The 14,751-nt window shown below is 41.3% G+C and overlaps 1 protein-coding gene across 7 annotated transcripts in view; it reads right to left on the reverse strand.

The window, feature by feature from the left end:
- Positions 1-14,751, reverse strand: part of SGSM2 (small G protein signaling modulator 2) — a 51,218-nt gene that overhangs the window by 6,888 nt on the left and 29,579 nt on the right. For 3 of the 7 annotated variants that reach the window (XM_080562767.1, XM_080562764.1, XM_080562766.1), the window contains exons 8-18: positions 14,615-14,739; positions 13,146-13,213; positions 11,234-11,397; positions 10,548-10,677; positions 8,926-9,060; positions 5,347-5,497; positions 4,719-4,783; positions 4,121-4,266; positions 3,544-3,672; positions 1,514-1,696; positions 6-410 (exon numbers count right to left, since the gene is read on the reverse strand). In XM_080562767.1, the coding sequence (XP_080418893.1) occupies positions 6-410; positions 1,514-1,696; positions 3,544-3,672; positions 4,121-4,266; positions 4,719-4,783; positions 5,347-5,497; positions 8,926-9,060; positions 10,548-10,677; positions 11,234-11,397; positions 13,146-13,213; positions 14,615-14,739 (1,701 nt within the window). The remainder of the gene's footprint in view (positions 1-5; positions 411-1,513; positions 1,697-3,543; positions 3,673-4,120; positions 4,267-4,718; positions 4,784-5,346; positions 5,498-8,925; positions 9,061-10,547; positions 10,678-11,233; positions 11,398-13,145; positions 13,214-14,614; positions 14,740-14,751) is intronic. The other 4 variants (XM_080562770.1, XM_080562769.1, XM_080562765.1 and 1 more) reach the window with 3 other exon arrangements.

Consider the following 14,751-nt stretch of genomic DNA (forward strand, 5'->3'; position numbering starts at 1 on the left):
CCTACTGTGTAGGATGCAGCACAGACAGAAGCAACATCCATTAAATAATCCACCTGGGAACACAGCTGCTCTTCTGATACAGAATCCTGAGACTGCAGTACAACTGACTTGGCTTTCTGCACATGTGGTACGTCTGGATCAGTCTTTTCCAAGTCAGTACTAGTTTCTTCTTCAGCCCCATCTTCAAAGGAGACACTCTGCCCATCATCAATACTGGACAGGATGCCTGAGGCCACAGAGTAGTTCCGTGAGGATGGCAGCCCAGAGTCAGGGGAGTCAAACTCTACAGACTGTTGCTCTACGGCAGCTACTGCTGCTGGTGTGTCGACAGACACCACAGTGAAAGTAGGGTCATCTTGACCTTTTGAGTCTCGTTCTGCTGAATCCGCTTCATCTACAGATATAAAGACCTTGGGGTGGGCAAGGAGGGGTTAAAAAAAAGATTCAGATAAAGCGGGGGAGAACAGAGAAGCAGGAAACATTAATGTAGCAAACCAACCTCCAACCGCAAGAGACAACTACGTTGCTGCAGGGAACAAGATCACTGATTAATGGAGTTTCCCTGCAAGCAAACAGTTGAGAATTGCTCAGTCTTTATATTGAAACTCTCTAAAAATAATACCAATTTATGATCTTATATCTGTCTCCTATGATCATGTCTTCCTCCTTCACAATCATCAACTAGAAATACTTTGGAAAGCAGTGAAGCTTCCCTACCTGCAACACCAACTCTAAAAGCACCTGCTCTTTTAAAGTTATCTTTGAAGGGGACTAACCTACCTCTGGCTTCAGACAATTCAGTTCAGATACTGTTGTTTAAAGTCAAGACTGGCCTTCAGATTCTTTTAACAGTGCAACCACTTTACCTCTTCTCTTGCTAAAAACTTCTTCGAACTACTGCAAGTTGTATTCTTACCTGCCCTGAGTTAGCTAACTGAAGTCTGCATAAGTAAGAAACACAGACACTTTTGTAACACAAACACCAGCTCTCCTGTCCAATTGTGACTATAATCAAGAAACCCTTTTATTGGTTATTCAATTTACCAAGATGTTAATTCAATCTGCCTTTCTACTGCTTAGCATCTTAACTTAGATTGACAAAGATCCCCTCTCCCAAAATAAAATTACACACAACCTCTCAATCAGGGACAGGACGGAATCAAAAATACGCTCTAATAGTAGTGATCTCTTGCTCCTATGCTGGATTTGAGTGAAGGACCTATAAATAGACTTAGGAACCTATTCCACTTACCGAGAGAATGAGGTGAACCTTAAAGTCTTTAGGCAGGTCCTGCTCAGAACAGCTGTAGACTACCCAAAATATAGACTGGCTCTTGGCTGTATCGTGGAAGGGCTACAGCTTCAATTTCCATACAGGATTTAAGTAGCTCCAGACTGATAGAGCTGTGTCTACTGGTAACCTAAATCTCTGCTTCCTTGTGCTGTACCCATGCCAGCGCTAAGCCTCCTGCACTGCCTCCATCAGTTGAGTGAGAGGGAAGGTAGTACTTACATCATTGCTGATGGTGGAGTCCCTGTGTATCAGTCGCTGGACGTGGCTGTCAATGCTGCTACCTGACGAAAACTTTGCCAATGTGGCAGAATGTGATTCTTTCTCTCGCTGCTTTACAATGACCTCACAGGCCTTCCACTCAGCCATGACCTTCTGATACCGGAGAGCAATGTCTTCATCCACCTGCAGACAGACGGATAGATATTAAAATGCTGGTTCTCCTTGAAAGACAGCATTAAAAATGAATGGAAACCAGAAGGGAAGAACTAAAGCAAAAGTAATGTATCAAATCAGAAGCCTGAAGGCTCCTGAAGTCCTCTTGCTAGAGCACAAATGACTGTAAAATGCAATGACTGGAACAGTAAGATGTTGCACAGGAAGGGCCAATTAGGTATTTACTGCAGGGAATAACCTATCACTGTAGATGCCAGAAAAGATTCATATAGATATCTGTATATGCTATCAACAGTGCCTTGATGCTGTTCAGGAAAGAACCACAGATGTCACTGACTGTGAAACCTCACACAGTTGTCAGATGCAATCTGATGGAGCAATAGCTGGATTAATCTTAATTTCATTATACTTCCTTCCCAACTCCTTCTCTATTCCATCTCTAACACAGCTCTTGCAATGAATTCCAGGACACAGGTTTATTGACATCAGCCTATATAGAATTAGATGCTGGAACAGAGTCTTGAATAGTAGAAATCCCAGCTCACATAGCCTAGTATACTGCACATGGCCAGATCCAACCACCCTGGTTACCATAGTAATAAAACAGATTTTTGCCATTTCTGGCTTCCTCCATTGAAAGATGGACACAGAACCCCGAGCCGTTAAGGGACATGTAGTAATTTCACTACTCTGTCACTTGTCAGGAGCTGAAGAGAAACCACAATTGTGAGTTGGCTCCAGGCTCTGGACTCTCCTGGCTGGAGTTGCTACCAGAGCATTCATGCTAAGAGCTGCAGGCTATTTGTCACTTGAGATAGCTGCGGAGTCATAAATCACAAAATACAACAGTTAGTGGAAGGCTGGAGGACAGCCATGTTTCGAAGTCCCCCAGATGTTGATGGATGACTGCAAAAATATCACCAGAAGGCAATGATGATAAATTACCCGTGATGACTTCAGTTAAGGACAGGAGAAGTTTCCCATACGTGCTGATGTTATGACTGTTCCCATCTTTTTCATTTAATAGACTGTTAGATTCAATGGTAAGCTTTATTTAGAGTCCAACAGCACATTTCTTTTAGGAGTCAGTTATTACTGTTACTTACTGATGATGTTGAGTTAGCTCATAGGATTTCCAGGTAAGGTTTCAAGTACCCTTGTGTTCCTATGGTACAAACTCAGGGAAAAGAACTGGCTATAGGAGCTTATATTCTGCTTATCAATTCCTTTATGCTGTGCAACATGTTTTTTTTTTCTGAATTTGCTGAAATCCTTATTTTACGAATTGACTCAAGTAGTCCTCTCTTCTTGCCAAATCTCTGATGTTGTAGCTGTATAAATACATGTGCTCTTTGAAGTGGGGGCTAGAATCCATGAGTTGCAACTCCAGATTTCCTGATCTAAGAACTAAGTATCTGAGTTCTTTTTCTGGTTCCAGGCATACCTTCTATTCCTACACATGGATCATCAATCTCATGGGTCATATAACTGTGGAGAACAGAGGCAGCAAAATGCAATCTACGCAAGGAAGCTCCCATATTCAGTATCTTTTGGTGGCATGAGTTTAAAAACAAAGCAAACCTTTGCTGAAATCCCAAAAGATTACATCTACTGGCTTCCCTTGGTCAACTAGGTGAGTAACCTTTTCATAAAAGGAAATTAAACTAATTAAACAGGATTTTCTCCTTGTGAACCCGTGTTGGCTGTGACCAGTGACTGTGTTGTCTTTCAGCTGTTTTTCAATAGCTCTCAGGATAATATTCTCCTTAATAAAGTAATAAAGACTAACGCTTGCTATTTGAAAAACAAAGCCTACTCTGCAAGTGTAATTCAAATCCCCAGAAAGTTGTACTTACCTGGTCCATTTCCTTTTTGGCCATGCCGAATTTGTAGTGACCTAACAAGAATGGCCAGACTTCCTTTCGAATCTCATGCTGTACCCCACCATAATAAACTCTTCTTAGCAACTCCAGTTCCTTGTAATTCTGCAGCAGTTGTGAGAAAGAGGTATTGAAAGTAATACACCTTTATTTTCCTCAGGCATGCTCATATACACTTATTCAAAGTACAACGACAGTGAAATGCACCCAAGGCACTAAGCAGATTTTGCAACTTGATGCATGCCTTTAGTGCCCTAGTTCAAATCCAATCAAATAAAAGTTGTCATGTCTCCCATGAAAATAATCTAATTTTTAATAGATCAGAGTCATCATGAGATCAGTTGCTTTGATGTTCATTGACATCTTTGCCATCATCAAAGAAGCAAAAGATAAAGAAGTGTAAGGATCAACTGTCTTTCACTAGAAAGAGAAGTCACCCTGGTAAGACCAGAAAGCTTTAATACTTCCTGCGGACAATTCTAAGGGATACCACGCTCACCACAGCAGCGTACAGGAGTTAGTTTAATGATCATAGAGGTATTCTGTTACTTACTTTTCTGTCCTTCTGATACTTGCTCCAAACCTCTTTAGTCAGACCTCCTGCAGCACTGGATGGCTTGTCAGGTGGGATAATTGTGTGGTTCACTAGGGCAGACAGATGTGTTCGCACTGTTGACAAATGGCGGCAGTAGGCAAGCCCTGTGATTGGGGAAGGAGATAAACATAAACGAGCAACCTATACAATATCAGCAGCCTTTTTCAAGATCAAGTTGTGACATTTTAAACTTGCCACTAATAATCCTATACAAAGTAACCTCACACTTGTACTATACAAAAATGAGGAACTGCAACAGAGCCAAAGATTAAATCCATTTTACACAGACAAGTAAAACCCAAGCAGAGTACTGCATTGCAGTGTAAAATTACGTTCTGTCTTCACTATGCATCAGTTTTCCCAGAGCTGTATTAAAACCTACAAATAATAGAATTACGAAGCTGTGATACTTGGGTCACGACCACACTAGTGCCCTGAGCTGATCTGACTTGCAACGATAAATTTGGTTTTAGACTACTTTCTAAAACAAGTGTTACATGTTTTTTAGGTAAGCATACAGATACCACAAGGGCTGGATCTAAGAAGCTTCACTTACATCCATAAAAGGCTCTGGAAACTATCTGCCTCTTCATGCTTTCACACAGCATCTTTAATGGAGTTCTGTGGAGACATATTATCAGGAACATGATAGGTCACAGGGACAGAAATGATCATGAACTTTAGGCTGATCCCTATGATCTACACATAGCAATTCTTTCTCTGCATCAAGATTTATTTACCTAAGGGACAACAGTAATCAGAAATTATACTTTTAAAGCATTTTCCCACCAGCATTTTGGCCCAAAACAGATTAATCTGGTGCATTTAGCTACAACTGCTTCAGGAGCATTGTAAAGGTCCTTGTCAAATTAGATGAGTTGTTGTCCTTCATTATAATTGTTAATTACTTGTTAAATAACATGCTTCCAGACCTGAATTGCACTAAACTAAACTAACAAACAAAAAAAATTAACTGCAAGTTTTCTTTCAAAATGTGACTTGAGATTAGTTTAATAGGCTAGTTTTAATAAACTAAGTGCCTTGCTATAAAACTCCATCTTTTCATGTTAGAAGCTATTTGAAAATTACTATTATTTGTCTCTGGTGCTGCAACCAATAAAATACCCTTGCTTTCAACTGTGGCACAAATTTTCCCACCTAAGCTGTCTGCACAACTTGCTTACCTATCGTGGATGCAGTTGCAGCAGCTGGGTATGTCATAGGGAGAGCTGCCCGTTGAACAGGAGACGCATGAGGAGCCTTGGCTACAATGCTCCAGCTGCCACGAAAGCAAGTTTGCCCCAAAACCTTGCATCTCTATCATTTCACTCGTGTCTAGGGAAAATAAAAAACAAAAAAACAAAAACAAAAACAGCAGGCCATCAAATTTTTTTCTTCTTTCCCTTTCTTCCTTCTGTGCATCCTGATGGCTTCATGCTTTACTTCTCAGCAGGCTTTGAACCTTGATTGCAAAAAGGGGAGAGCACTGTCTTAGTTAACCTCAGAAATACTGCTCTCACCATAACCTAAACCCGCAGCATGCTGTGCACATTCACCTGAGTGAAATCCCTTCACCATTTCCCCCCCTTTCTCGCCCATGCACATCCCAGCCCGTATTTCAAGATAACAGAGAAAAGGGTGCTGTAGAAACAACTAAAACTGGTTATTGTGCAATGTTATGATATTATTTAAAGCTAGAAGAGATAATCTAAGCTGACCTTCTTTTTAATTCAGGTCTTAGAATTTCATTTTGCAGTTCCTGGAATCAGCCATGTAACTGCTAGTCCAGCTAGAGTGGAAGTTTGAGCATAAAAGAAATAAAAATTGGTTCAGTCATTTTTAGAAGATGCTTCTTTCCCCCTACTTACACTAGCTCCTAAATTATTTAGCATGGGATAGTTCAAGTCCTACTAACATCAACATTATGTTTGTAAAGTAGGATTCTCTGCAGGAAAATGTGATCCAACAGTACAGTGCAGCTTCTAGAGTTATCCTTGCTCACCAAAATATAACTGCTTTTTTTTTAACCAGCTTCATTAAGGCGACACCAAAAATCTCCAGTTGCCTTTAAAAGCTTGCTTCGTCTCTTTAGCTCTTCCAGCTGGCCTTTGAGCTTGTGGGTTTTTTGTTTTTGTAATAAATAACTGGCCTTTCAGCTCACCCATGATTAAAATTAAGGCAAATGCCATAATACTATATGCCAGTGAATTAACATTTGTAAGCAAAATCCAGTCCCCTGGGCCGTGCTTTTAAAACATACATTTATTGGGTGGTGGTAGGGGCAATTCCAAACCATCTCATGCATTTTAAATCAAGGTAGCATAAAGCATTTTAGTAGTGCCTATTAGAAAGTGGGCATAGGTGAGGAAGGAGTGGAGTAGAAACATTTGTTAACAGAAAAAGCACAGGCTCATGCGGAAGCAGTCATGTGTATTTCACTTCACAAAACAAAGTGTGATGAAAAAATGCTCTTCACCTTAATTCTTCAAGGAAGGAGCTGAATGACCCAGTATTTATTGCAGCTTCTCATTTGGTTCAAATAAAAACCATTGGGCAAACATTTTTAGATCATTATTTTTTGCCTCCCCTCTACAGACAAGAAAAGTGGGTTTTTCAGTTATTATATATATATATATATGTTTTTAGAGAAAGAAGGAAAGAACCCCACAGAACCTAAATATTCAGATGAAAGGTACCTGAATTAGTGAAGAATTAGAGTGAACAGCATCTTTTATTTAATTGTAGTATCATCTGTAACTTCAGCTACATGCAAAAGTTGAGCATGTTGCAAAATGTAAAAGCAAATGGCTAGCAAACCTGCTACAACAGTGTTGTCATTATTTAAAAGGGATGTTGCTTGACAGACAACAGCAAGTCCAATCTAGTTCAGCAAGAATCACTACTCAAACAGCAGACATAACCCTAGCTATACCATTACCATTAATCCTAGCTATACCATTATACGAAGATTAAAAAAAGTAAAATAAAAAAATTACCTGACAGCCATTCTAGTAGCATAATTTAAAACTACCATCACCTGACTAAAGACTAAATTTTGTTTCTTATGTTTTTGATCACAGCATTAGCTTCTTAACATGTGCATTTGTCAGCGTTAGACCTCCTTCCTTTCTGTTATCACCCATATCCAGAAGTGATTAGTTAAGACACAGAGCGACATTCTGAAACAGCACAACGATGTATACCAGAGTTTCTCCCCATCCATACATTCTAAGAAATGTCCATTAACTTGGGCTGGGCTTTATCAGTTTTAGGTGTTACTATCTTGGGATGTGTGTGAGGGCAACCTACCAGGAGAATCTCTCTGAATAAACGTTCATATCCTACCTAAACAAATCTTAGGCACTGTATAGATGCAGGCAATTGCACTCTCCTGCAGGTGGTTCCATCAGACCAGGGCAATCATCCTTCTAGAACTAAACTCATGACTCTGCTATTCAAAGGGGTGAGTGTCTTATCTCAAGATATATTGTGTTTTTCTGAGGGAGCAGAAACACCAGAAGAAACATGTTCACGCTAACACAACAAATGAGAAATATAGACAAGAATCAAATTTGCAAGCTGCTGCTCTCCTTCCGACTTCCTCTGCGGATGTTCAGCTTTTGACAGCTACTTTACAGCCTGATAACAGAGAAGCTTCCGTTCTTGCTGATAAACTCCAGTTATCAGCAAGAGACAGAGGCTGTTGTTTTGATTATAACAGGAGCATGCCAGAGTTGGCATGTGCCTTCAAGAGGTACCAAGGCCAAAGGTCTGGTGGTATTGAAGCTGTTCAGTAACTGGTAAGCCTAGAGGAGTGAGAGATTTCGCATGAACTAGTGGACAGGCTGGGATGACATCTGTCTGTCCTTTGAACAACTGCAAGCTTTAGAATTCTAGCTGTGCGGGAGACATTTGGCCTTGGGAATGGATTTTGTACACCATTCAGCTTCCTCCTTTGAGGAAGTAAGGACTTTTCAAGTCTCCAGAACTATACTACTACATCCTGAATGCTTGATAATACCTATACTTTTTGAAAATACTAACTTTATACATCTGTTATGAATGGCATTAGGAAAAGAACAAGATGACACGTTTTGGGAGGGTAGAGGGTCTTGCAACTGATCACCTAGCCTACAAATGCAAGAGATGGAATGAAAGCACCTGGCCACAAAAAGGCTTTGATCCCAATCTTCTCTGCATTCTTCTGCTACCTTACAGAGTTATCCAGAGTGTGGGTGGGAGCATGCATACTTGTACCACCACTAGGGCTCAAACTCACTGCACTTTTGTTCTCCCTATTCTGTCTACACAGGCACTCTCCATTTCTGACTCTGCCCAGCACAAACCATACTGTTACTGCTTTAACAGTGCACCTCTGATCTCCTATATAAGGCTGCCCTCCACAGTCTGTTATGCTGTACATGAGTAATACATGGTGGGAGAAAACAAAGACCTGTTATACTCCCTCTCTCTCGTGAGAACATGCTCTAGAATTCAGTTTTTATGAAGGTGGGGCAGGAGGCCTCTGGAAGGAAAGATTTGTTTGTTTAGCAGCACAGATGCTCAAAGGAGATGGAAGATGCTGCTGTTCCCCCTTCCCATAGGTTGTAAGCATATTCCCAGCCTCTCCACAGTCAACTTAATCTCCAGGTCTCATGGTGTGAGTGAAATGTTTTGCCCTGTAATAATGCCAACACTGTTGTATGCATCAGTGGAACGAGCTGCAATAGAGCTCTGGGACACAGGGGGAAGAGGATAAAAACCTTTCATCCTATTAGGAGCTGTGAGGTTCCGAGAGCAGATCATTGATAGCATTGCGTGTAGCTTATCTTCCTCCTCCTCATCATCGTCAACAGAGGCAGAGCGGCTGGCAGCTAAGTGGTGGTAGTTAATAGTTACTGCTCAAAGAAAATAGTGAAAGAGGAGCATAAGAAGAGAGAACTTGATTCTGTGGGAAAGCTCAAAAGGACATGTTCAGCAAAGACAAAGGATTTGAATCCTGCCCTCTTTCTGAGGGCACAAGCTCCTGTGTGAGTGGGCATGAAAAATGAAGTTCTTACAAAGAAAAGCATGCTCCACCAAACACAGGCCAGCTTCTGATCGTGCATAGGCTGTTCCCCGATAACACACAGATCATGGCAGTGGAGGAAGGTCCCAATGCCAGCCTGCAGTGGGTGAGTATGCTCCTTAGCAAAACTCCATGGGAATTCAAGGCTCCAACTAGCTCACCTCCTTCACCATGCCAAATCGATACTGTGGCCTCCTTTCCACTGTGATACCCATGTCAGATGCATCTGGGCAGCACACAGTCTGCTCCCCAGCTCTGCCTGGCACTGCAAACGTGCAAGGTACGGGCCTACCTCTAAGGAAACATGAGGCAGGAGCCAGCTCTCTCTGCCTTGCACTCAACAAGCAGGTCTGTGCTGATTGTGCCCACAGAATCTGCAGTCCCTTTGATTCACGCAAAGGGAGAACATGCTTTTGCTGGTGTGCGGGTGCATGAACTTACCTGCGCAAATTCAGAGGCCCTAATAAAGCATAACCACTACTGCGGTTCAGTCCCCTAGGGTAAGGAGGGGTCACAATTGAGATTCCTGCTTTCTCAGCTGCAGTCCCAATACAAACAATAAATCCAAATTCCCTGTAAACTTCAGGGTCTTATTTTTTACTGGGAAATTCTTGCTTCTTTGCCATGGGGAATAAAACTGAATGCGCTGTTTGAGAACTAGCTCAAAAGCTTTCTTGCATGTAAGGAGTTTGTATTCACTGATGACATGAGGTGGTTTGGTGCTTGGGAATTCATTTAGTTTCCTCAGAAGGGCATTTATTTATCCATTGTTAAGTTCTTGCTTCCAAGCCAGGAAAACTCAGCCCAGGGAGTTCTTGGGGGTACTTTAAGAGTTGAGTTTATGTTTTGTTTGTTTGTTTTCCTAATAGCAACATTATGAGCAAGCAGCATGGCCAATAAAAATATCCTCACTTAAGGAGCAAAACTGCTCCTGGATAGTAAAACAATCTTTTTGGTTTTTGGTTTTGGTCTCAGTTTGCAAGCCCAGGGGAGTATTTTGAAAACTTCCTCTGCAAAACACAGAGTAGATGTAAGTTAGATCTCCCACCTCCACTCCATTTCCATGAAGAAATTTCACTTTGTTAAGGAAACCTACAGTAAGCTGTACCCGTTGATCACAATTATCAACCAATGAAACTTTGTGGTAGATTTCCCCAACACCGCTCCACTTCCCTCCACCCCCAAACAGCTTTTCTGTTACCTTCAGTTATTTCCCAGGATATTACTTCAAGATTTTCTTAGCTGTGTTTGGTTTTTGTTGTTGTTTGGTTGGTTGTTTTTGTCTATTTTTAAACAAAGCAGAACAAAGGCACTTACTGTTATCATGCTTGTGTCCTGGATAGATAATTCTGAACACATAGTCTGTAGAAGTGTCTTCAGTTGGCATTTCTTCTAGGTCCACTGATTTGTTGCTGTTTCGTTTTCGAAGCTTTGGAAATACCTTACCCTAGAGAAAGTAATGATCCCATACATTCATTCAGCTACAAATACTAACAGAGCACAACAAACTAAGTACTTTGGACCTTTGGCATATTAAGTCCTAAAATAAAACTTTCAGCTTTGGGAAGGGGTGAGGGAAAAAAACACTACAATCATAAACAGATGGTGGTTTAGAGATACACAACTTTTCTGTGTACTTAAAACACAACTTTTTCTTGTAATCCATGGGAGCTGGGCACCAGCTTCCTCAGTAATGCAAGCCTCTGACAGCAAGTATATCCCAGACTCTTGGAATCTCAGTCCCTATTGTTTGGGACTGATACTAATGCATCATGTTTTGATACAACAGCAGATTCCAGTGCAATGCTCAATGCAGCAATGAAGGTATACACAATTTTTATGGACAATCTTTATAAATGAAATGGGACTAAATGGAGTTATTTTGCCTCCCACTTTGATTTCCAGCTGCTTTATAATAATGCCCGGACTCTGTGGGGCAAGTTGCTGTTGCAAAGATGGTAAGATCAGCCCTACTACAAGCAGCTCATCAGAAAAGGCAGTACCTTGCCCTGTTGGGACCAAAGTGGTGGTTCCAGCTGACCACGAGGCAGAAGACCATTTTCCAGACAGGAAAGAAATGCAAGGAGGTGACCTCCTTGGGGGAAGTGCAGTGGAGGTCTCTGAGTTCCATCCTGACTCACCAAGACTAATGTCCATCTGCTTTCTGCTGCAAAGGAGGACAATGGGAGTCCACACTGTTACATCGGAATCTCTATTTGTTGCTCTTACCTTCTAAGCAAGTTTCATTTGTGACCACCTCTAAGTAGATAAATAAACCTCTGTAAGTCACAGCATAATCTAGGGGTGACCTCAGTCCTTTAGTCCTAAAGAAGCTCAGGATTCAAACAAACCATGACAGGCCTCATGCAGAAACATTTAAAGCGATTCTGAACATTAATATAATAAATAACAAAGGAATAAGTAAACTAAGTGTTTGGTGTGTGGCGTAATTTACAAAGGACACAATTTAGAATGAAGGCTAGCCTCATGGATACAACCAAAAGCTTTATTCTTGTGAGAATTAGCAAGTTACATTCCCTGCTGTAAATATTCTTCTCATCTATCTTCACTGTCGCTAGAAATTTAGCACAAATAACAAAACCCACCCTGGGCTCTGGGTACTCTTTTAAGTGTAATGATACGAATCTTGAGTAGAATTTTGAAAAGCATATAAGTAAATCAGGTTCTTCATTTTCCTTTTCTAAAACTTACTGAATGAAGAACATAACTCACCAGAGTGCTTTTGAAACTTTCACCTCTGGTATTTCTCCCTCTACGGCATCTAGAGCCACCTGGTAAATGGGAAATGTCTCAAGAGCAGGATGTGTGCCATAGCGTGGCTGTACAAGTCCCAGTCTGGTAGCTAGGTGCTGTGGCAGGACCGCCAAGTGTCTGTCATCTTGTGCAAACAACAAAAATCATGCTGTGTATATACCCGCACCTGTTGCTGAAACAGTCTTCTCAATGAACAACAACAAAGGCTATCACGTTTCACGTCTGTTATCCAATTCCCCTTTTTCTAAGAAACTGCCACAAAGCAGAGTGGTGACGCACCTGACCAGTCAGTGCAACCCTGGACAGGCACAAAGTGTTCTGGGAAAGCTGATCCAAGTGAGGCAAATAAACCTGCACTAGCATTGCAGCTGTCCTCTGCCAGCTAGGACTGTATGTTTTAACACGTCCCCATATGCCTGGGCTGGCATGGGATAACTAGTTCTAAGTGTTAACAACACGGAGGGAAAGTGATCAGTCAAGTGGCTCTTCCACTTGCATATTTTAAAGCAGCACATATATAAGCTGTCTTTTCAAATAGGCACTTAGTTCGAAAGTTCTGTTAGTCCAACTGCAGTTCCAATCTGAATGCAAATAAAATTTCTGTATGTTCATTGTCTTTGCTCTGTGATTTTGGTTTAAGGCTTGTGGTAAGGAAAGCAGTCGGATACATCTTGTTCAGATCCCTCTCTCTACACTGAGCACAACGGGCTCATCAGAACTCGATGGTCAGACGCACTCCATTTCTGCAGGTTGATGATGTCACTGACAGACCTGCCTTTTTTTTTTTTTTTGTAAAGGTCAATGGATTGAGGCCCATGCTTAGCGAACCAAAGCTTCTGTGTTTAATACCTGCTGTTAACAGTTTCCAGAAGTACTGTTCTGCACAGATGACTCAGAAAAAACAAAGCGCACAGGAAAAAACAACATAGAAAGCAAGTAACAACTGAAGCATTGCTTGGCAAAGAAGTTCTTACCAGGTCTTTCAGTGAAGACATCTGAAGAAGAAAAATGGTCTGCCTTCTTTTGCATTAACCCCCTAACGGGCACCATATGAAATGGTAGCAGCATTAGCAGCATTAAAATTCACCTGGCAGACAGGGGCTTTGGGGGTACCCCCACGTGAAGAAGGTTTATGCTTACGTTGTTGATGGCAGTGAATGCAGACGATCTGGCAGAGTGGCACTATTAATGCGTAGTCCCAGTAAACGCTAATAGGGAAGGAAAAAGTGCAGGAGAATTTATTTATTTATTTATTTTTACATTCAGGAGTGCTTGTGGTTCCAAGCACCCCAAAAAAAGACTTTGCTAAGTTAATAACTGCTTTTTAAATTTGTCCAATTAAGGTGCATTAATAGTCAAGTAAAAGGCAAAGGAATTAGTTCTCCACAGAAGCTACATCTGACGCCAGCCTTTTCATAAACTCCCTCCCTCTTTTCCCCCTCTCCTCGCTCTTCCCACCCCCACCTCCACCCCCCCAGGTTAGAACAATGTTTCAGCTAAGATTAAAATGCCTATGACAGACTTCATGGTGGTCTTGTAGCTGGGTTTCACAACAGGCAGATTCACTTATGTCTTCTTGCACACGGGATTTTTGAGCAGAAGCATGTAAATCCACTGGGGCTGAAGCTTACAGATTAAACACTGGAAACAGCTCTGAACCCATCTGAGAACAACCTCAACGATTTAGCATTATAAGCAAGGACCCAAGACTTCAATAACACTCTATTAAAAGTACATATATGTATGAAGTTAAAAAATAAAAACAAAAATCCCAGGGTGGATTAAGCATTAGAGAGCACTGTTCTGGGATTGAAGGAGGCATTCTCTGAGGAAACCTACTAGCCTGGTTCAGGACTTTACCTGCTCTTCCACTGAAGCAGAATGCCACATTAAATGACTAACTGATCTAACGAAAGAGAATGACATTACAGGTCTCTCTTTTGAGGTTGAAATTAGCCATGCTTGTCAAGTGATTCATGACCCTCTGAAGGGAGGTACTAGAATTGTAATGACGGAAGGTAGTGTTGAGTCCCTTCTCCAGAACATGTGGAAAAGTGGGCTTTTGTTTTCCATTTGAAAAGGCCCTGTATCCAACTCATACTTTGCAACATCCTGTTTGTGATGTATATTACTGTATCACTAATCCAAAGGGGCCTTTTTAGAATAAACACTCTGGAATCAATCTTTTTTTTTTTTTTTTTTTTTAAACAACCACCCTAAGTGAGTTTTGAAAAGTTCATTAGACGATTAGTGTGTTACTTAATTTTGAGTTTTACCATGCTATCATCCAGAGGTCCCCTGCAGGGTCCCAATTCATTCCAGTAGTTATGTATTTGAACTCCCTTGTGGGCCTGCATCTGGGCCTTGTCTACACATTTGTTCCTTTCCTGTTTTGTTGTTCTAAGACAAAGTGCACTACAGGACATTTGGAAAGTCACTTAATCTGTGGCAAAACAGGAACAGAACTCAAGCTGCCTGACACCTCAACCTCTGAGTTATTCAGAAGCCCTTAGATTAAATCAGTTCTGTTACACTTACGCCATATTACCAAGTATATGAGAAATAAGCACCATGAATGCTTCCAATCTTCTCCTGAATGCAATGACTACCTTTTCTCCAGCTCCGAATCTCCGAGGGTTCCATTCATCAGCTGATTTGGAGTCCATTTTAGTGTCAAACTATCTGCTGACTGATGAAGGGAGAGATACCCAGGAATTGCCTCCAAGTCATCTTTCTGTTCACAGAA

This window comes from Anser brachyrhynchus (genome assembly GCF_964034855.1).
Source record: "Anser brachyrhynchus genome assembly, chromosome: 20".
Classification (NCBI taxonomy): domain Eukaryota; kingdom Metazoa; phylum Chordata; class Aves; order Anseriformes; family Anatidae; genus Anser; species Anser brachyrhynchus.